The sequence below is a fragment of the Astatotilapia calliptera genome, chromosome 23 (genome assembly GCF_900246225.1).
Source record: "Astatotilapia calliptera chromosome 23, fAstCal1.2, whole genome shotgun sequence".
Classification (NCBI taxonomy): Eukaryota; Metazoa; Chordata; class Actinopteri; order Cichliformes; family Cichlidae; genus Astatotilapia; species Astatotilapia calliptera.
In genome coordinates this window covers 32,413,491-32,436,436 of record NC_039323.1, presented here as the reverse complement: position 1 = coordinate 32,436,436, position 22,946 = coordinate 32,413,491, and the positions used below count along the sequence as shown (strand labels likewise).

General features: G+C 40.8%; 2 protein-coding genes across 17 annotated transcripts in view; one reads left to right on the top strand and one right to left on the bottom strand.

Annotated features, from left to right (window-relative positions):
- The window catches only part of zranb3 (zinc finger, RAN-binding domain containing 3), a 135,633-nt gene extending 114,946 nt beyond the window's left edge, over positions 1 to 20,687 (bottom strand). Inside the window, exons 1-4 of one of the 7 annotated variants that reach the window (XM_026158746.1) lie at positions 17,585 to 20,687; positions 15,330 to 15,528; positions 1,397 to 1,415; positions 953 to 1,131 (exon numbers count right to left, since the gene is read on the bottom strand). In XM_026158746.1, the coding sequence (XP_026014531.1) occupies positions 953 to 1,131; positions 1,397 to 1,415; positions 15,330 to 15,475 (344 nt within the window). In that variant the 5' untranslated portion in view covers positions 15,476 to 15,528; positions 17,585 to 20,687. The other 6 variants (XM_026158745.1, XM_026158744.1, XM_026158748.1 and 3 more) reach the window with 6 other exon arrangements.
- LOC113016157 (R3H domain-containing protein 1-like) overlaps positions 17,409 to 22,946 on the top strand; it is a 53,568-nt gene continuing 48,030 nt past the window's right edge. For 6 of the 10 annotated variants that reach the window (XM_026158756.1, XM_026158755.1, XM_026158751.1 and 3 more), the window contains exon 1: positions 17,409 to 17,481. The gene's annotated coding sequence lies outside the window, so the exon portion shown is untranslated. The other 4 variants (XM_026158758.1, XM_026158759.1, XM_026158752.1 and 1 more) reach the window with 3 other exon arrangements.

The window sequence follows — 22,946 nt, the reverse complement described above, 5'->3', positions numbered from 1 at the left end:
AAAAAAGGAAGGAAACAGCTGCCCAAAATTCCTGTGTATGTTCTATCAAAGGATTATCAGCTGAAGCTGAACTAAAGTCAGGCCGTACCTTCATGCAGTACCACTTTGTGCCACAGCATGGTGTATTGAGTCAATATATTTAACCAGTCAAGCGTGACGTTTGCTTATAAATGTATTGTGCAATTTAATTAAAAAAAAACAAACAAAACTCACACTGATGGTGATGAAGTCAAGAACTCACAAATTCTCATGTATCAAATATGATACACTTGGCGTTACAGGGTTCAAAAACAGTACCTTTAAGTACCTTTATGTGATTTTTAAGCCAGTATCGAGCTTCCCTTCTGCAACGCTCTGTAAACGAGACAGCATCGAATAATGTGCACGCTAAGTCACACCACAAAACAAACAAAAAATTAATAATTCACCATCTATCCAGAATTTCACAACCACGGCAGCAGTAATGTGCAGTTTGATGCTACAAACCACTGCTTTAATAATAAGCCGTTAAGCTACTGTAGTCTTTGTCATTGTGACAATATTAGCCTTTGATTTGGAGTAGAACAAATTTCTTATTCTATATTTAGGAGATCATTCAACTTGATCTTAAAAATACATTTTAATAAGGACCTGCTCCACCTGTTGAGCGCTATTTGTGAACAGTTGGGAGCATTTAAGAATTAAGAGAGAGAGATCAGCCTTCAGGATGTGGTGGAGACCAAAAATAGACAGAAACTCAATTTGATTTCTAGTTTTGCTGTTAAATGTAAACAAGCAGCTATTGTGTTTAGAGCTTTAGTTTAATAAAACAGTCAAACCAGCTTTAAGAACGTCAGAAGAGTCAAAACCAAAATTTAGTCCCAGTAAAACCAGACACTAAGAGGCTGACATGAGTATGGAGGTGATTTTTAGGGATGAAGGTCAAACGGGGTAATGTGGTGCGATGACCTACATGGTGTGGCTCTTGTTCTCCACCAAATTGATGTCTCCAGGCTGCAGCTCGGGGATCCACCTCTCCAGCTCTTCGATCCAGGGGTACTTGAGGGACGAGGGCACCACCACCAGGAGGGGCCACTCCTGCCTGAAGGTGTACGCCACTGCGATGGCCTGCACGGTCTTCCCGAGACCCATCTGGGCCCACCAAACAACAACACATGGCGAATGGGGAGAAAAACAAGTCAATTGTGCACTGACTCTGTGGCAAATTGCATATGACGGCTGAGCTGATGTGAGGCCCAAGAGTAATAAGGTCTCAGAATGATTCTAGTGTCAAAACCGATTAAGCACGTGGGAGTGCAGCAGAGGGCTGACAAATTAATTTGGAAGGCATGCAGCAAACTCTCAGGTTCTTTTTTTTGGAAAATAGATTTCCTGAGCCAGCGTTGTGTGTGCTTACCTCATCGGCAATCATACATCTGTAAAACAAAAGGAAAAACTTTATCAGACAGGTTTCACACTTTGTAGAGAAGGTAATGGCTTCTATATATGACAGACGTTATAGTTTACATATAAAGACATCAGGTCCTCCAACTAGAGAGAATCATTACAGAAGCCTTAATAACCTGCAGTCACACCCCAACGTCTCAGACTTTTGTGGGTCATGTACACAAAGTAAAAGTTAACATAAACCAACAGCAAGGATTTCTGGACATACAACAAAACTAAAACTACTAATGTACGTCTGCAGGACTTCTTGCTATTCAATATTTATGTTGTTGTTTCTGTTGAGTTTGAGATACTGCATCTAATGCAGCAGAGTACCTTTGCAGACCACAATGTTTATGTATTTGGGTTCATTCAGTTCCTAAAAACAACAAAAAAAAAACCCTCGCTGACTGCTGTAGAAGCCGGTGTTTCACTCTCTGTCTCGTAGGCAGCAACAAATTTAATTCAGGTCAATTCATTGGGGAGAACTTGAGCATTTTTATTTCTATTGAGTAGTGTTATTTGGGATTTATGGTCCCGCATTGGTGCCTGTTTGTCTAACTCTTTGGCTATGCGGGGACAGGGACTGTGGGAATTCAACCAACAGTCCTTTCAAAAAGCCAACGGATATGACGATACACGTAAGTAGAATTCTGATTGGTTGAAGAGTTGACTTGAAGAGGAAAGTGAGTCATGGAGCATACCCCAAAGGAGAAGAAGCAAGCTCTATACTGTAAGTATATAAATAATAGAAGCCATCAGATCAGTATTTTTTGGTAAAAATGTTGGTATACACCCGCCCCCAACAATATATGGCAAAGTCCCCGACGAATACGGGCACATTATTACTGTAGCACAAATACAACATACGTGATTCATTCCTATATTTTTGCCATCTACTTTACAGTGTAGAACTCACACAGTGTGCGTGAAAATAAGTGCAATGTAAGAGGAAAGCTTTAAAATGTAACCGTTAACATTTAAATGCATTTAAAAAAATTATACTTCTTTTCCAAACATGAGTGTTACACTACAATCATGGAAGAGCTTTTGGCTCGGTACATTCTCGGGGAGAATGCAGCATTATGACTAACAAGAGCTGAAAAAAATAATCAATTAATCCCATTAGTCAGTCTACGGAAAATGGGCAGCTGCTATGACAATGAATTAATCATTTAATTATCAATCAAAAATAGCTGATTTACTGGTTGCTTATCATTAGGGTCCTAATGTTGTTTACATCTGAAATCCAAGCTTTTTATGGAGGGGGAGATGAGCCATGACTGAACCTATGAACGCTCACCTAACGTGGCTCTCTCATATGACATTGTTTAGCAACCGAACTATGTTATGGATTAACAGATATATCTGCCAAATACCTGTAATCGGTCATTATTACCCCTGATGTGGTTAGCTGGGATTAGTTGATATTTACTGTCACATCAATTCTGATGACTAAATGGAAAAAATAATGAGTTGAAGAGTTAGTAAGTAGATTTTATTTATTTAGGACATTTGTAAAATCCTAAAATTCAAATGACACACATTCACATTACATTAATAAATATCAAAGAAACAACCTATTGCAGAGATCAGCAAAAAAAAAGGTCATAAAGAAAGTCGCAGCTGAGGTTTGTCTGAGGTCACTTGGGAGGTCATCCCAGAGTCTTGGTGCAACACCAGCAAAGGCACGACTCTCTTTTGAAATAAGCTTTGACCACCTGGTGGGGAAGAGTGATGGGGAAGCAGACTTCAACGATCTCCAGGGAGTGTAACACAAGACCATTTAAGGCTTTAAACACAAACAGCGCTGCTTTATGCTCCGTCCTGTAATGCACGGGAAGCCGATGCAAGGCTGTCAATGCTGGAGTAATGTAAGCTCTCTTTTTTGTCCCAGTCAATTATCTTACTAAGGCTCTTTGAATTATAAGTTAGCTAGAGATGACTAACTCTAGTACACAGTGCGTTACAGTAGTCCAGTCTAGGTGTACTAAAAGATTGCATGGCCTTTGACAACTCTGTCGACAGCATTTATTAGTTTGTCAAGTTTCAAATTTGTGTCAAAGAAAAAATGCTGCTGAAAACGGTATAGAGTACTGAGTATTTCCTAGTTTAAATTCAGGTATTGTGATAACTTTTTCTGGAAGTATTTTGCATTTAGGACAAACGATGTTAACCGAGAAGAAATCACATGCAATGAGTTCTGCAGACTTACTCAACTGACTGAAAACACACCACAAACTGATGATTCGTGTGTGAAGGCCAAGAAAAGCGATGACTGCCAACATTAATTGTCCAACGACTCACACAGCCATAAAAGCGAGCCAGCGCACGTCAGCGCACCCATCCAGCTCACAAACACGCGCCGAAATCACCAACGCAATCACCAGAACGCATCTCCGCTAAAACACAGCGAGTAATGAAGGCTTTGGGAAAATAGTCAGTAAGAAAGACTTTTAGGAGATGCACTCAGGCCATCACAGTGTAAAGAATAATAGTGACAAATAATTGTGATAATCACGTTGATCATAACTGTGCAGCCCTGCTTACTATCTAGTCTGCCATTCATGCCGCACATTGTAAGGTACAATGAGAGCGCGACACAGTCCTTGGCTCAAGTTGTCGCTGTGGAAAAAGTGCAACTAGATCAACCTCTGGTTCTCCCTGCCCAGTGGGTTTGGGCCCATTGTCGTGACCTTGCCTATTCATAAATGCTTCCAACATCATGTCAGAGCAAACAGTGCGACGGAGCGGCTCTGAATGCCTCAGACACGTCTCTCATTATTCTTTCTCCTCCTCCCTCTCTTCCTCTCCCCATCTCCGCCCCATTTCTCTCTTTCAGCTGAGGAACATGATTAATGTGCACCTTGCCACTGGTGGTTTTTCTAATTGCCAGCACACCGGCCCAGTCAGCGCAATGCACACACACACACACACACACACACACAGTGTCACACCAAGCGTCTGTGAAAAATGCACACAATAGACATGCAAAAATACACACCAGACACACACACGAACAAAAAGAAGCGAACACATATATGGATACAGTATATGTGCTCGCGCATCCAGCCGCCCACACACACACGCACACACACACAGGAGAGGCAGTGCAGCTGGGGCAGGTGCTTGCCATTTCTCAACACATTAATCATCCTCCTTTAAATAACCTGAGTGCCGTCTTGACGGTTTGAGACTGCGAGCATGCTGCAGTGCTGTTGCCTGACGACGGCACGCTCTCCGTCACAGCACCTTTCTAATGTTATCTCTGAAACCCACAAGCCCCAAAGTGTCAGGAAACGGGCTCCGGTGCCTCCCAAGCTGGCAGTGATGATTTGATGACTTTGACCTCTGCGCGGTGAGGCACGGTGCGGGCTCGGCGTGTAACCCCAATCTTCCAAAGCCCCGTTAAGGCTCTCTTCTGAGGACTGGACCTGTGCTGCTCTCTGGTCAGTGGAGAAAACTGCTCACGAGGTTAGACGCTGGATAAAAAGCTGACTTAAAGGGTGCTTCAGAATGGGATCACTCTGATTGCGCACACAGTTACGGGCTCATAGTGCAGTCTTGCTCTATAGTGTGAATCAAAACAAAGCAGGAAATGTTGAAGCAGGTTCTCACATGTTTTGATAGCATCTATGCCTTGAAAAAGGATATTATAAACCTTAGTTAAACAAAGAAATGTTCAGCTTTTGCTCCCGGCTTTTTTGTGCTCACAAAAAACTGTCAGAAAGCCCTTTTAGTTCTCTTCTTTCCCCACAAGGGAGAAAAATCTAATTACAAAAAAACAAAGCTAGTGTTTCCCAAAGTAATCATAATGTTTTGCTGTTTTTATTGTAGATTTTTAATATCACTACACCTCTGCTGAACTATGGTTTTTATATTCTGTTTTCAGCCACTTCCAGAAAGAAAGGAAGAAGCAGCAGACAGAAAAATAATCACATTTAAAACAGCAATGACCTCTAAAGATGCCGTTCTTCAGGAGCTCTGATTACAGATAATAGTTTCTGTTCATCATATAAAAACAGCAAGGACTGAAAGAATACTGTGCAGCATTTGAGAAGAAATAACATGATTTTCTTGTTGAAATTGAAAGGTTGCTCATTTCCGGATGTCCAGAGGTTTTGCTGCTACATTCTTATTATTGAGGATGTAAGAATCCTGCACGGCAGAAAAAGCCTCCTTCTGCTAACCAGACTCAAAGTGAGGGTCTGACCTTTGGCCAGGCAGTCACCCCCACCACCGCAATCAAATGACCTCGGTCCTCTTTTATTGAGTGATGAAAGAAATCTTAGTTTCATCCATGATTCAGGTTTAAAATGCATAAACAAATCAGCTCAGTTATCAGTACTGGCATTTTCTATTTCAGATAACTTGCACAATTACCGTCATCAAAAGTATAGTCAGTCGGCCATTTTTAGCCTGAAGTTGTTCAAAAACGCAGCAGCCAAACTTTCTTGCTGCTACCAAGAAGCGAGCCCATGGCTGTGCTGTACTGGCAGTTTTGTCGTTGCTTTTAAAACACGGCACGAGCTGTCGCCAGGACCAAACTGGATGGAGCATTTTCATTCCTCGGCCCTAAACTGTTGAACAGTTTGGGATCCGCAATTAGACTTTTCACTCTCTTGATGTTTTTTAAACCTCTGTTCTTCTCCTCAGTCTCCTAATGATCGTCATGGAGCCGTTCCTGACTCTGTATATTGTGCTCATTTCAATAAACACCTTTCTCCTTATTTATAGTGTTTTAAATCACATGTGTCTAATCTCACTGTAAATCCCTTTGGTTAGAGCAGCTCTTGCTTTTAAACGCACGCTATAAATAAAAGACTTGATTTCATAACTGCTAGCTAAAGTTAGCCAACTTTCATCTGCTGACGCTTTAATGTTTACATATGTGCTATGGCCAATGCTAGCTTTTGCCACACATTTACATTCTCTTCATTTCAGGACAAAATATCACAGCTGAATGATGTTCACAAACTGATATCGGGTCATGTGAAGACAGATGCTGCTTTTGGGTTTGAAAGTTAAACTATGGACATATTCAAACTTGGTGAACATGGTCACAGGTGAATCTGTGCAACTTAATTTCATTAACTTTTATTAAGATGTACTCGATTTTATAACTTTGCACTTTGCAACTGCCAGTCTCTTGCCACACATTAAATATAATATGTTCCTTTTATGGTCTGTAGGTGTAGGCGTGCTCTTACATTATGAACTTCATTTTTTTTTGTTATGTTTAATCATAATCTTTTTCTTCTCCTGAGTCTATTACATTACATAAAGTATATGAATGCACTGTAAGTTTGGCCATAACAACGCATTTATTCTTAAAACGTTATCAAATGATTAAGTGAACGTATTGTTTATGTTTCAATGTGTTAAGTGTTTCTCAAAAAAAATAAAAGTATTTTCTCAAATACACAAATTGAACCCAGCAGGCTGGAACATTTATTTACGATGTGCCACCTCCGCACTTTGTTTCTATAAAAACCTCTTTACATCCTGGATGGATACGGTCCAAACAATAGAAAGTTACCTATTAAGGCGACAGGTTACTAATGGTGGGTGAAATTTTTCATGCTGTTTAATGAAATGCATCCCCTGCTGCTTTCACAAAACAAAATCTATCCTATTATATTGATAAAAAAAATTATAGCAAATTTCATGCCTTATTAGGAAGAAATGGAATTTAGAGCACCTTAGGAAGCAAATATGAAAACTAGTTTTTTATTTATAAGGGAGATACAGGACCCAGTCACTCCCTTTAGATTACTGCTAAGACGTGTCAAAAAACAGTCTAATTAATAAATTGCTGCGTCATATTATGGCAAATGCAAAGCTTGATGCATACTAGAAAACAAAAGTAAGTATGATGAACTGCGAAGGCATTCAGGAGACAAAAGGTTGTGATGTTTAAATGATGTTTGCTTTGCTGCGTCACCATGCCTATCTGAATGACAAAGGAACTGCTGCAGCGCTACTTTAAACTTTGAAACTTTTTTATTCAGTTTCATTTATGTAACACTAAATCACATCAGCAGCTACCTCAAGGTGCTTTATACTGTAAATTAAAGACCCTACAATAATACAGAGAAAACCTCCTCTATCAGACAACCCACTATGAGCAAGCATTTGGTGACAGTGGGAATGAAAAACTCCCTTTGAACAGGAAGAAATTTGTTGTCATTTGCTCCCCTTGCTAGTAGCAGTAGCGGTCTGGACTTTCCTTTGCCTCCAGAGCCTCAATCTCTTTCCTCAGAGATCCTGGCCCATGGTGACATGATCACACAGCTGCTGCAGATTTGTCAGCTGCACATATTTGATGCAAGTCTCCTTTTCCTTCAAATCCATTGCTGAATTGAGATTTGGTAATTGTGGAGGCCATTTGAGTACAATGAACTTATCATCATGTTCGACAAAGCAGTTCGAAATGATCTGAGCTTTGTGACGTGGCACCTGGAAGCAGCCATCATGGATACACCAATAGCGGTCGTTTTCCATTACGCTACAACAAAGCAGGATGTGGAAACGACGGTATACCTGCTGCTCAGTGTATGACTTTCTCTCAGACTTGGGGACTATGGTGTTGTTTTTTGTGTAGCCATTTCCCTTGTTGGCAGGTTTCAAAAGTGGCAGTGCCGATATTCGCAAAGCGGATGCTCCCACGACTCATTGAGTGACGGCACTGACTACCCAATTATGGCATGCAGTCTGTTGACGTCACATTTTCAGATCACCTCAGATGGAATCCTAGGTACCTTAAAAGTACCAGGTACTTCCTCCTAATGGAAAAGCCTAAAAACCATGTTGAGCCATGCCAACCCAAGAAGGTACTAGTGGAAAAGGGTTATGTGGTTGTAAAGGGATGGACATGGTCACCAACAATTCTCGGGTAGGCGGTGTCACTTAAGCATGTCAGTTGTTTTCAATGGGCCCAAAGTGCGCCAAGAAAATATCCCCCACACCACCACCTGAACCAGCACTACAACAAAGGATGGATTCACTGCACATGTCCAAACCATCTCTGACTTTATCCCCAAACCACTCAACCTGAGTTATCCGACTGCTCTCTTGCTGCCTCCTAACACACCTTCCCCCTCTTCAGCCAATAGTAGCAGTGGAGGCAGTTATTTTTAACCTGGGCCCAGACTGTTCCAACATACAGATCTGATTCTTTATCACCTGTATGTTTGATTTGGCAAAGCCTTAACCCCGAATGCCCTTCCTGACACAACTCTCCCCATTTATCTGGGCTTGGGACCAACACTAGGAGTACACTAGCTTGTATCCCCTGTGGCTGGGTTACACTGACCCCTGACATCAAGTGTTTTTCACCTGGGGAATTGGTGCTCACTGGGTTTTTCCTCTCCTTCAGACCATTCTACAGAAACCCTAGTAAAACATTTTGTCATCATCTGAAAAACTGCCATTCTACATTCAAAGACATTTAAATGACCTTTCTTCCCTATTCTGATGCTGGGTTTGAACTTCAACAAATTCTCTACCATGTCAACATGTTACCAGGCTGATTAGATATTTGAATACTACGCAGCCTACATAAGTGGCCGACGCCATTACCAGCATTTATTCTTATGCTGGTGTGCTGAGGAAACAATGGCACCTGACGACATCGATGTCAGAGTTAACTGAAGTTTCATTTCTAGGATGATGCAGAAAGGTTTTGCAGTTACAGCGTACCAGTGGCACAGACTTACTGTATAAATCTATTTCTATGTGCCAAACAAAATGTCCAAATGAAAGTATCAAAGAGCCTGTGAAAGGGCCTGAATGGGAGGTTGTGTTTAGGTAGGTGTTTGATGAAAAATGGTGTAATTATTAAGTCAAGTTTCTAAAAAATAAACTCTTAATAAGTAGATTCAAATAAGATAAAATACACTGTTGCTGATTTAGTTGTGGGGTTTAAAGTTTCAGAGAAATGCTCTCTATGAATGATATCCATCGAGCACCAAGCCTCATTAGCCCAAATGATTTTATGAAAGCACTCTGTGTACAGTCTTTATATTAGGAATAGTTATTACGGTTCTGTAAATATGGTTTAAACTCATGCACCTACATTTATTCAGAGAACAAAACTCTATATGTGGGCCATTACAGGGAGAAAGAATACAGCATTGACCTCCTCTGGCATCAGCACAGCATTTCTTATTCAATAAAAGCAGAGGCAGTTCCTTACAATAATATTTAGGACAAATTAGAGCAGGTTAGACTGCAGCACATGGCTGGTTTCAAGCTACGGTCAACACCTTTCATCACCTTAATGAAAGCGACCAGGAGGTCTTAATGGATGCACTTTAACTCAAATTAATGCTGTTGTTTTTTTCACTACCTGGCCCACTCAGAGCAGTATTTTACGTGTACGCTTCTTTAAAATAGCCGAGTCTATACAAATGTCAGCACTTAAATGGCAAACTTCTGCCCAACTTTCTAAACAATACAATCAACCACATCTCATGGGTTTTTATTGTCATACGGTACCGCAACTTTCCCACATTATCCCCCATCTAGCTCCATAAAATTCACTCACCCTCCTACACAGGCCGATACAGCCGACTCCATAAGTATTTGAATTGCAACAACATTTGATGTTTTGCTTCGGTACTCTTGATGCTCTGGATGTGAAAAGAGACAATGACTATGAGATTTAAAGGAAAAATCCGCCCACGTATCCTCCTACGCTGTTAGACATCCAACATCAATCTATGATGTTCAGTGCATTTCAGGAGGTATTTTATAATGAAGGGTTGCCATTTATTCTTCGTCTGTCAGCCTGCCTTGTCTAGTTGCATTTCAGGTAGTGATTTCCTACATTTACCAGAACTGTTATACCCCTTCCTAAAGATCTAGCAAGTCAGCTGCTGCATTATTGCATTCTGGTCTATTCATGTTAGTAGGTAGAAATATTATTTCCGCCTTTTTCACTGTGATATTCAGTTGAATATTAGTATTCATTTCAGTCTCTTTCCAAGGAAACTGAATGAAGAAATGAAGAACAGCAGGGTGGCTCTAATACGGAGAGAATGATCAAGGTTTCTGCCAATAGCAATTGCATTTTAGCTTGTGGTCTCTGTCTATGCTCTCAAAGTAAGATTTTAACCTCTTAGCCTCTTTTGATGTCTACTGTTGCAAATATAGCATGTCCGTAACTGAGAACCGTAACAAGATGGACCAAGCCCATTAAAATTTGCATTTCTTCATGTACTCAATATCTAAAAGCAATAATCTGCACTTAAAAAGAAATTTAAAAAAAACAACAACAAACAAGCATTCAGCTAGCTAGCCATCATAAAAAAGCATAATAGGCATTTTCATTAGCTTTTTTAAAAAAAAAAAGAAAAAGAAAGAAAAAGAAAAACACTAAATGTTAGACCCAGTGTCATGCAGTGATGGAGAATCTCCAAAATAAAGGTCCATTCATGGAAGCCAAACAGTCAAACAAACACAGTTTTAGATCAGCTTTATAAGCTTTAGCTTAGCTTCATTAGCTAGCCAAAAAAAACTAACAACTAAAAAACACAGTAGGAACCAGCTAACTACACTAAATGGACAAAGGTACTGGTACATTACACATGTAATGCATGCTTTCAAAACTGTACGTAAAGGCAGACTGTGTGGCTGGATGCATGATTTTATACAAATGTAGTGTGTTCGAACAGTTTTGTCCACGTAGCGTAGCTTACTACCTAAAGTAACTGAACATCAAGGCTAAGGCACATTTTCTGGTTGATTATTTCTGCTTTTAACTTTAAATACACATAACAACAGAAAAAAATCATGTTAACTTTATGTGAATAAAGCTCAACAGCTGCGTCTGTTAAATCTGTGGCTATTACTTTCATTCCTCAAAAAAATCCAAAACGGTGTGGTGTGCTGACTGGCTTGGAATACATCTGTTAAAAAACCCTGTTAAAAAAAAACAAAAATCAAACTATTGCTGGAAGCCAAGCTTTTAATAATCAACTGATGGTATTAGACTTTGGCAAATACCTGCAGCTCTGTCCTAATATTTACCAGATATGGAGAGTTTATCCTACATCAGCTCCAATCTGTTTCAAGTTAGGATTTTCTATATACAGCAGTTGATATTTTCTCATCTGAGTTTAGTGTGGAAATATGATACAAATAATTATGCCAATCAAATACAGAGTTTTTTTCAGTATATCTTAATATTTAATTTTAAAAAGTGTTAATGTCTCCTTTCTTGGCATGCATTACATTCATGTGAAAAAAGTGTAGACACAAACAGAATCTAAATGAAGCTCCAATTTTATTGTTTAAAAAGATTACTCAAAGACTCAAAAGCAGATTTGCCAATTTTATATTCATATTTTTGTTTAAAATTTATTACCACCACACCAAACCTGACATGCCTGTTATATGTGTTAAGTAATGAAAATGATCTTAATCACAAAAAAATTACAACCTCCCGCTACCTGTAGTCTCTTCTGCTAATACCATTTGTGCTAGTCTCCAGAGAGAAACGGTGCCTGCGCTGCTCTTCCCGCCACACTGATGCCAATTGACTGAGGTAGCTGTCCGCACGGTGCAATGAGAGCCAATTGACTCCTGACCCAACGTGTAACAAAGCACTGCCTCCCAGTGTTCCTGAATCAATATGGCCGCGTTGCATCAAAGCAGAGCCCCTCAGATTGGCTCCTCCTGCGCTGACCTTCCCGAGAACCCACATGTATATCGACTGGTCAGGGAGGAGGAAACGGGCAAGTCCCGGTCGGTTCCTACAGTTAATGCTCCATGCATACAAACAGTTGGGGGCAACTCAGAAGCTTTTTGTGGATACCCATTTTCATAGCTACAGTCTTACAGTCTTCTGAACATCTGGATTTAGAATATATTCTTCTTGACATACTTTTTACATTTTGTAGCGTGGTAAGAAATCTCCGTTCTCACTGCACTAAAGTGGAGCTGAACCGTCTACTTTAAAACTCCATTAGGGAAATTATCGGTGCAAAGATACCATCCTATTTGACTAAATCACACACTGATGCTATAGTGGAAGATGTGTTATACTGCAGAGCTTCTCTGTATGCTCAAATGAACATCCCCATCATCATCATCGCCGTCATCATCATCATCAGGAAGTGAAAAATCAAAGCACCAATGACAAACAGAACCTTTGAAGTGCTAGGAGCTTATCTTCCAGCACAGCATCACAGACTGAATGTTGTGCAAAAGATAATCAACTTTATGCACTCGATTAGCATTACCTTGGAGGACTTATGGATATTCAGGGGAAGCTTATTCACATTTAACGCCAAGACCACTGACTATCCTTAAAGCCAGATCTTGCATATACATAAGCCATACCATCACAGGAGTGCCACATTTTCTTCCTGTGTGTGCATGCACATCACATATTGACAAAAACTCACCGATTTCACACTCTTAAAAAGATTACTCCGTAGCCCTACACATGCCCAGAAACTCTACAAGGTCTCTTAAAAGAGGCCAAATAAAACTTCTGTTTGTGCCTTTTTACAAATGATAAGTTGAACTCATAAGCAGTAAAACACACCATTTCTTAACTGCTGCCTCGGCCTTGGGGAAGTGCACAGGTATAACTGCACACGCTGTACATTGTTGTTATTGTTGTTCTTATAATCCCACTGCTGAGGTCTGAGCAATAAATCAAATTTTATTTTCCATCACCAGCTTGGATTCGAGTAATGAATAAAACAAAATGAAATTGAGATTAAAAACAATTATTATTCTTTATTTCTTTAGCAATGATGTGTTTTCTTGTTTTGTGCGTTGTTGTAAATCCACCCCACTTCTCTCCTTTACTGAGGTGCTCTTTTGCCCCACACTAAAAGCACAGATTCAATCACTGTGTAGTTCAGACTGGGCCATGATAACAGCAGTCAGCGTGGTTTATCTAGAGAAAGTAAAAGTCAGCCTTGCACGCCATTGCCCTGGCCATGACTACATGTTTTAAGACTAACGTAAGGAAAGTCTTTGTATGACTTCTGTCTTCTAGGTGGTCAAGGGGACAAGCTTTAGGATCCAACAACAAAACCAATACAAACACAAGTACCCCGCATCACAGTTTATTCCATGTATTTTTCACATAGCTACAACACGTGGTCAGTAAAGCTCTGCATAGCATCTACGGGCTACCATGTTGGGACCTTCATGTGCAGGTTTCTTAAGAGACACCTTCACTGTCAAAAACGCCCCCAAGTCCTGGCTTAGTGCTCGACCGGACGGCCCTGTGCCTTCCACTGCATCAACCTTATTTTTTACATTTATTTACTTAGTTTGCATTCAAAATTAATCCCAAAGTTCATGGAAATCCACTGTTAAGAAGGTAAAAATGTTCAAGTTCAATAACGTGTGATGCTTCGAAAGCCAACCTAGAATCATGTAAATTACCAGTAATCTCAAGACTGACCACAGCTGTCTTTATTTGCCAAAGTAAACACTCTAAAGTACTTAATACCAGGTCATATGTCATTCAATAGGATTCCTCATTGGTAGCCGTTTCACTTGCTTGCCAGGAAATTGCTCCCTTCACATTATCAGCAGTTATTTTGCCCTTAGCTGCAGAATGATATTTACATCCCGTAGCCTCTGGTCGGCAGCTCACTCTGAATCATTTCAAGTGTGGATGCAGCTTAAAGCCCAGAAGTTTGAAGTATGACAAGCAGCGAAAAGTAAAAAAAACAAACAAAAACAAAACAGGAATAACATTTTGACATCTCAGTTTAGGTAAAAATGGACCAAATGGGAGTAGATCCTAATTTCCAGGTGGCCAACCCTTTCATCTAAGTTTGATGAAACCAGGCTTGGATTGGAACTACTTGGTAATGGACTGGTTTGGTAACACCCATTCACTCACATTCACACATTCCTAAGTGCTTTTATTCCAACACCGAGGGGCAACTAGGGGTTCAGTGTTATGCCCAACGATACTGTGACATGCAGACTGTAGCAGCCAGAGTTCAAACCATGAACCTTCCAATGAGATAGAGATAGAAAGATAGATGACCTGCTCTACCGATACCTCAGTACATGTTTTTCTTTGTTCAGTTTGAAGCATATAAAAATATCCCACAAGCAACATTTTTCATTTTCTTTCGCAACATGCAGTTGAAAATAGCCGTGTGAGTCATAGAACTCATGCATATACGCTTTACACTTCCTCTGCTGGTGCTCAACAGAGTTAATTGATAAAATAGGTCTGGCTGTGGAGGCGGCCAAAGACAGATCTTTAGCCAAGGGATGAAAAAAAGCACATCTACATGTCAAAATATTCTGGATAACTAATGAAATTGATGCTTATCTGTGTTGCAGCATTCCACCTAGACACAATAAATCGACCTGGCCTAGCAGGCTGGGCACTAAATAAAAACATTACAGTTTATTTTTGTGCACTGAGGAGGAGTAACTGTGCTGTCCTTTGTAACAGTGAGTCTTTTCTAAAAAGAACATTTTATGAATTTTGAAATTGTTACATAATGAAGAAAGCTGAAAGAATATCACATGAACTGACCAGGCACTAGACATAGTGTACAGTTTATGATTATAACAAAGAAAAAGAAAATCAGCTAATCGGTGTAGATTCAGTGCATTAAAATCCAAGAGAACTAGCATGTTTGATCTACTACTGTCGACCACTGTCCCCTTTAAGGTGCAGCTAGTCTCCTCCCATATGCTTACACAACACATCTGACTTGAAAACATCTTCACAGAAATCAAATCAATACTTGCAGAGGTGGAGTGTAATGTCGAAAACAGAGCAGTACTCCTCTGTTCTCTGTAGGTCTACATTCATTGACGACTATCTTTAGTAGCTATTATTGATTTGCAAGATGTAAATTTCATTTTAAAATGACTGGACTGTTGCCGGGGGTGTCACCACTCACCGTCCGCTCCTCGATAAAGCAAACTCCACTCCCTCCCTTTGGAAAGGCATCAGGCGGTGCAGGAGCTTGTGAGGAAGGCCTGACAGTTGCTCCGACCATCTTGTATCACAGCAAGAGGCCTGTAGGCCATTATCATCCATTTCCATTAGCAAGTCCTCATCAGTTTCTCAGTACTTGCTCAGTCGGCTCCAATTTGAATCTGGAGGACAAAAAAAAAATTTTAAAAAATTGTTAAACCAAAATGTACATGGATTAGCATCTATTGCACAACATATTTAGTTTAGCACTCTGACTGCTGATTTTGTAGTAATGGTGAGTAACTTTCCCCTGCAGCCTTGGTAGCATTGACAGGAATATCATTATTAAATGCTGGATGATGAAGCACGGTGATAGTAAAAGTTGCCTATCTCAGCCACCTCCAGTCACAACACAACAACACCTCCTCTGTGTTGCCTCATCATTCGGGTCAGTCCTGGAAGTGTCTGCTGCCATATGTAATCACAGCCACCGAGACAGGCACACCAGCGACCCAACAAAACTATGACTGTGGCTAAGAAGAACTACTAAGCACAGAAAGTTGGCACTACCTGCGCTTAAGAGCAGAAGGAAGGTCTATCATTCATGTCTATTGGTATGTAGCTGGTTGGTATCACATGAAAGGAATGACCACTGTGCAACTGAGTGTGCAAATGAAAAGTGAAAAAACTTTTCATTTCATACCATGAGGGTATTTTGGGCCAAATATTCAGATTCTTTTGTGCAAATATTAAAAAAAGAAAGAAAGAATACTCTGGAAACAGGCCTGGAAGACATATCAAACAAAAAGACAAGTTAGGGGCTGAGGCCTGCCAAAGTAGCAGCCAAACACTCCATGTACCGGTGGGCAGATCCATCCAAGTACTGATAGCTTCAATGCCAATGCGGGTATCAGTATTGGATCAATAGCGCGATCGGATCGGTACTTTGTTCCCAAGTCCAGTATGTAGCCCACTGAATTGTGTTAAATAAATCATAATAATTATAATAAATTATAAATAAATCAATGAAAAAATGTGTTAACCTTTTTGTGTGTTACATGTATTTTTACAGCCTATAGCACATGTAAACAACAGAATCAATCAGAATCCTGTAGTGGTTATTAAAATGTGTTCAGAATTTGGCAAATTGAGGATGATTCAGCTCATAAATCATGACATACTGCTCCCCTACATAAGCTGCCTTTATAGGTTAAAGGTATTAGTATAGGTATCAGCAATATTGGCCAAGTATTTACTTGGTATCGTATCGGCACCAAAACGCAGCATTAGCGCACAGCACTAACCCCGTTAAAAACTTCAGCGAGTCTGTAGCATCCTTAGCTAGAGCTAGTAGAGGACACAGGAAGTTGTGATACTGCCTATAGAAATAAAAGCACCACCTAATTAGTTACATTAGTTACACTCCTCGCTGCTCTGCTGCTTCCTAGCTATTCTGTAACTAGATATTGTTATTAAGCTTTTATGTTTACCGTGTTCACATATAACCACATGCTTCTAGCACAAGCACCCATTTATTGCTATCCTGTAATGAACTCAAGAGAAATTTAGTCACATGGCAGAAGTGTTAGCAAAAAAACCCAAAACAATACAAAAAGAATTAAATAAATACATGAACGGTATTTTCGGTTGATTTATATATGTAAGGTTTCTCCTACCTAGTGATAGTGCGCAATGACGCGAAGCAATAAAACAGCAGACTGAACTAAAAGGCCAGGATGGTTTCGCGGCAAATTCAAGGTACACTCGGTTTATATCACCCGGCATCCGCTACACTTAAGTACCGGTGACTATCCCGTGTAACTTCCTAGCACTTATTTAATTAAATCGCAACTCGACTGACGGTGTGAAAAACACATATTTGTTTGGGGATGTGTGAAGGAAAATGACGAAACTGTCTGAGAAACTGCTTGTCTGATTCCTGGCACAAGTTAATTAAAACAACAACAACAACCACCACTAAACGTGACATATTTTCAACACCCTGCGTGTCGAGCGTGAGGAGCTGACGCAGTCAGCCTGCTGCTGGACGCTGCCTCTTCACTCTGCCACAAACACTAGCTACTTCACCCTCGGTGGAGACAACAGCGCCTGTTCACCGATTGTAAACCGAAGCGGTAAGGCAACGTAAGATATTTGCAGTATCCTGTCCTGCATTTACTGGTTTGCGACAAATAATGTTAAGTGGGTAGTTGTAATCATGCAACACGGACTAGTTACCAGTAAGCACCTCTCTTTGCTGGAGTGAGAACGCTCAGGTCGCCGGTGTTTGGCCGTTCTCAAGCGTTAGCAAGTCACGGTGCCAGGTAAGAGTCGTTAGCTTAGCCCCGACAGGATTCAACGCCAATTGTAGCTCCGTTTGCTCCCGTGCTCCTCGGCTAAAGCACACACCTCGTAACCAGAAACCACATCTGAACTGTAAGCAGACACACTTCAATTCGGCGTTCGTCCACAAAACCAAACAGCCGTTGTTAAATTACAGGGTATTATTCAATAACTTTTAGGCCTGCTTCGACTGTGTCTGTCCTAGTAATCTGCCGCAATGGGTGGTTGACTGACGCTGTTAACCAGTTGAATAAATTAAGCTTTAACTGAATTGTTGAACTGCTTGGCTGGATATTTCGTTGGCCGAATTTTAGTCCCAATAATTTTTTTTACCAGAGCAAAACGTTTCATTCTGTCTGGGGTTTGTAGGTTTGCCGATACAAAGGTAACATTAAATTACCAGGTTTGTAATGGAGCTCGGTGTGACAAAGTCGATGTTGCAAAACTGATTGTTTGGCTGAATCTGATTAAATCAGAGTAATCAATTAGCAGAGTAAATGCGTTTGTTTTGAATTGATTCTTCCAACCTTCCTCTGTGCTTTGACTCGTGTCTTGGTTTATAGGCTGGGAGCAGAGAAAAACAACTCCCGTTATTATTAGTGAATTACACATATGGTTGAGCGGTTTAGCTAGAGATAACCTTGGAGTCTAACAAAAAGGATCTAAAAAGGTTGATTTTGTATTCAAATAAGAGTTCATTCATGTAATTTGGTAGTGTAACTCTTGATTCAAATTCACTCAGAAGTCTGAATATGACTAATGATAATGAATGAACGCACTGAAGTAAAGCAGTTTAGTAAAGCTCTATTATTCTTGTAAGAGGACAGTACATCCTGATTTGAACTTGTAAAAGGCAACCAATCAGACATCCAATAACCCAGTTTGGTAGTTGCTTAATAAGTAAGCTATAACCATAATAATTCAGATGCACACAGTTATCGCTTCATTGACTTAAAGAGACAGAAATGGCCATAAAAGCCTCCAAGTTGCCACCAATGAGGCTGAGCGTCATGATAGTATCATTTTCATTACAGTACCAGTGGAGCCTGGTGGGCAGAGAGTGGATGCTGGTTCAGTCCCTGCGGCTGCTGTTTCCCAGAGTGGAGATGTTGTGCTGTGCAGCAACGTGCTCCATATTGTATCACATTAACATTCCCTTATGCTGAATTATTACCATAATTGATTTGGAGATCTTTCAGTTGGTTTTTGCTGTGCTAGAGCGATAAATTTAAGACGTTTTTACCGGCTTGGTGAGTGCACACATTAAGATCACCGCTCAGATTCTCTCTTATGACTGCCTGCGTTCCCCTCCGAGGCTTAAAATAAATGCTAATAATTGTTTGCCAAAACAGTTTCACCCGCCGGCTGCTCAGGCCACAGCAGCCCACTGCTCTGTTGACCATTCATTACGCAGGTTTAGGCCATATTCGGAGCTGATGACATTATCCGATATTGAGGTTGAGGTTGCCGTGTAATAGCTTTCATCAAAGATGTGGCCCCGATGACTAAATAATTCATCGCCTTCCAGGGAAGGTGGAAAAAAAACCTCTCATTCCTATAATATTTGGCTTGAGCCATTAAATAATTCATCCCCTCGATCCATAAATTGTTTGTTCAATTGGTGACCTTTTCATGGGATTAAGAAAGCACAATAATAAATTCTTCAGAGACCTGGCATAACGAATGGTACAATTATGAGGCAGGATTGGATCGGATCGTTTGTCGCAGCCTGCTGTTGGTTGCTAAGTGACAGCAGGAACTTTTCCGCCCACTGTGTTTGCTCCTAAAAGTCTGAGTGACTGAAAGGACAAAAACAATCACATTATGGCAGTCTAGACTTCGGCTGCGCATAGGACCTGTTTGTGACTTCCCGTGTCTTTGACAGCCTGTCAGTCACTTAGTGATGAAAGTGTCTCATGAAGTAGATTATATTCACCATGCAGCTATTAGCATCCCCTCTTCTTTGCATGTACAGAGGACAGAAGAACTTTCTTTACTTAATAAAATAAACAAAGCAGATGGAGGAGGCCCTAATTGTTTTTCCTGTTAACCCCTCAGAAGTTATGAAAGGCAGGCTCAAAATGGAAGCTCTTAAGGGCGATTTGTAATCATGCGCACTGCGCAGCCTGAATTCTACCTTCACAACTCTTATGTTCTAGATCCAAAGATTTATGGTTTTCTACTGCATTAATTTTCTGTCTTATTTGCAACAATATTGTATTTAATTGTTAAATTTGGTATTTTCTTTGTATATTTTTATCACTATTTCACCGTTATATAACATCCCTAACTGGAATAGGTGGCACTCGCAGGGATCATTTTGTGCCAAAGAATAGTCATGTGAGGCGTGAATCGCCCCTTTTTATGTCACAGACCCTAAAGCAAAGAGCCCGGTTTAGTAAAAGAAATTTGATAACAACTGTTTGATAACCGTTATCTCTCACAGGGGTTTTCGGTTTTGTCAAGCCAGCTAACGCAAAGGAAACCTGGCTGGGCGTACTATAAACTTATTTCATAGTATACCCCTCAGGTAAAGCTAGCAAGTCACAAGTCTGCCACAATTATGTGCTGTCCTTTGAAAGCAGTTTGTGATTGGTGGGGGCAGGCGTCTTTGATGAATATGGAGTTACATTTTTGCTTAAAATGTTGCATCTCTAATATTGCCTGAATATCGGTATCCTTTTGACTGATACCAGCTACTGATATGTCACCTCTATTTTGGGCAGGTTTAAAAACACACAAAAAATTGGACAAATTGTTTGTCTAAACATTGTATCAGCTCTCAATTTCACATCACTTCATCTCTACTGTGTAACTCTCCTGTTACACTGTACAGTATCAGTTTTGCACTGGCAAAGTGATAAAAACTTGTGTGATGAGACGAAGAGCTTTTTAAACAGGTTAGTTACTAGACCTAGTTTACACAAAAATCTTTGTTTCCCCACACATAGAGTGTGAAATACATTCCAACAACAAACAATTCAAAAGAAAAAATATTGGTTATAGGCTGTATTGTCATGTTAATACATCGGTATTGGCACAGAAATTGACTTTTTATTTATTTATTTATTTTGCTTTTCTGCCAAGTAGTTTTCCCTTTTTGTCTTTGCACCGTACATCATCTATTTGCTGGTGAAATTTTTTTTAAAAAGCAATGACAAAGGTTTTCAAACACATCATTATTTTTTTTGATATGAAAATAAATCCAAAACCTAAATATATGAACTGAAAAAAAATCAGTATCTGCCCAGAACGTGACAATCAGTGAACCCCTAAGTCACCAATTATGCATTTATTATGTTGTTGTTTTTAAACGAAATGTCTTATTGCAGCACATTTCCTTTCAGTTGCAGTAACAGGAGGTATTTCAGGTGTTGTCTATCTCTGAGTCAGTGGGATTAGCTGTAGCCTTGATTTTTTTTTTTTTTTTTCGTGCGAAAAGCAGGGTGCCAGCTTGAATGGGAAGGTAGCCCAGTGAACAGCTCGGCCTCTCAGCGGCCAGCGCCTCCCCATCGTCTCTCCACCTGCTCTTTGAGCACCTAGCTGGCTGCAGAACCGTCGCTCCTGTCTCCTATCTTCTCCTCCTCCCCTGTTTGCCGCCTCTCTCTCCTTTCTCTTTCCTCTGAGCACCTTTCTTTGTGTTTTCTCTATCTCCCGCCCTCCTGTTTTCTCCTCTTCCTCTCTGTCTCCTTCCATCTATCCCATGTCCCTAGCTGCCCTTTTTCCTCCTCATCATCCTCCTTCCCCCCGCCTCTATCCTAAAGCAGCTAATGAAGAGCCCCATTTAGCCGGTGACTTTGGTTCAGTCCGCTCTGTAGTGCCGGCCGGCCTCGGCCGCCGTGACTGGTTGTTGAGGCTCTGACATCACACAGGGGCCAGCTGTTGATTTGGCGCTGTCTCCAAGGCTGGCTGGCTTGATGGGTTGTGGCAGGTAGACTTGCGCTCTCTGCCTCTCTCTCTCTCTCTCTCTCTCTCTCTCTCTGTGTGACACCCACACCCCTCGTCCTCTCCCTTTACACTCTCCTCTCCCTGTCTTCCACCCTCACTCAGTGGAGCGAGCGTACAGGAGGCAGCTGCCGAGGAGCGAGCTGGGAGGCAACTCCAGCCTCCTCTCCAGCAAATTGTGCCTCCTGTACAATGGAAACTAAGCGGTCGCATAGCAGAAAGGATGGAGAGCAGAGCTGCCAGGCAGGTACGTCCTGCAGCACTTTGACAGTGAGCAGACACGACTTGGGTACAGTTAGTATTACTTGTTCTGTTCCTGCGCTTTTTGAACAATTTCTTCATGTACTTTTTGAGTAAGGTTGATTTTCCTCTATATATTTCCTTTTGTTCTGCTTTTTTAAAAATGTCTTCTGCATCAGCTTTCCTGCCTCTCTTCTGTCATTGCAAGGCATCCAGTCAGTAAGCAAGCGTGGGGTCTTTCTTCCTTTAGCTTGTTAAACTAAGCACAACACGAGCCGCGCTGTGCCGTCAGCGGCGTGTTACTCGCTGAAGCTCGAGCTCGAGCATTTCCAAATCTCCTGGCTGGTTTGCTCAGCTCCGCTTCTGCTTTTCATTACGAGGATAATTAACAGAGATCAGCCAATAAGAGGCTTCGCTCCGCACTGTTTTTTTTAAGTTTTTTTTTTTTTTTTAGCCAACCGTCGTCCTCTTGTTTCCCTCGTTTCCTCCTTGTTTGTTCTGCAGGTGTTCTCTTACAAATTGACTTTTAATGACTCTCACAGACTTTTTGAGTGCTTCCTGTCTCATAAGGCTCCATAGATTAAAACTGCCAGGCTTGCATGTTAGTTTTCTTTGTTTACTGTTTCTAGTACTAATTGCTTAGATTGATATTCCCTGGAAGCTCTCCTATGGGATAGGTAATGGATTACCTCCATGCTCCACTGTGGATTTAATTTATTAATGCTGGCTGGCTGCACCTCTGCTGTGCCGCGCTGCCTTTTGCGACCTGGAGGCAGAGCGAGCAGCGCAATTAGTGTCTCATTTGTGCCTGTTTATTTATTTATTTCTGTTAATTCACTCTCGGCTATTACGAACACTTCCTTAAACTGACACAGCCTCAGTCGTCGCAAAATCAAGGCGAGCAGTGTTATGAAAGTGATATAATTTCATCGGTTTTCCCCTGATCGTTCTGCGGTCCAATTATATAGCTCCCCTGTCAGTGCTTCTCTTTGCTTTGCAATTAGCAGAAATGTGTAGAAAATGGGAGATTAGTTACTCAGTTAAGCAAAACAGCAAAATCAATTTTATTGTA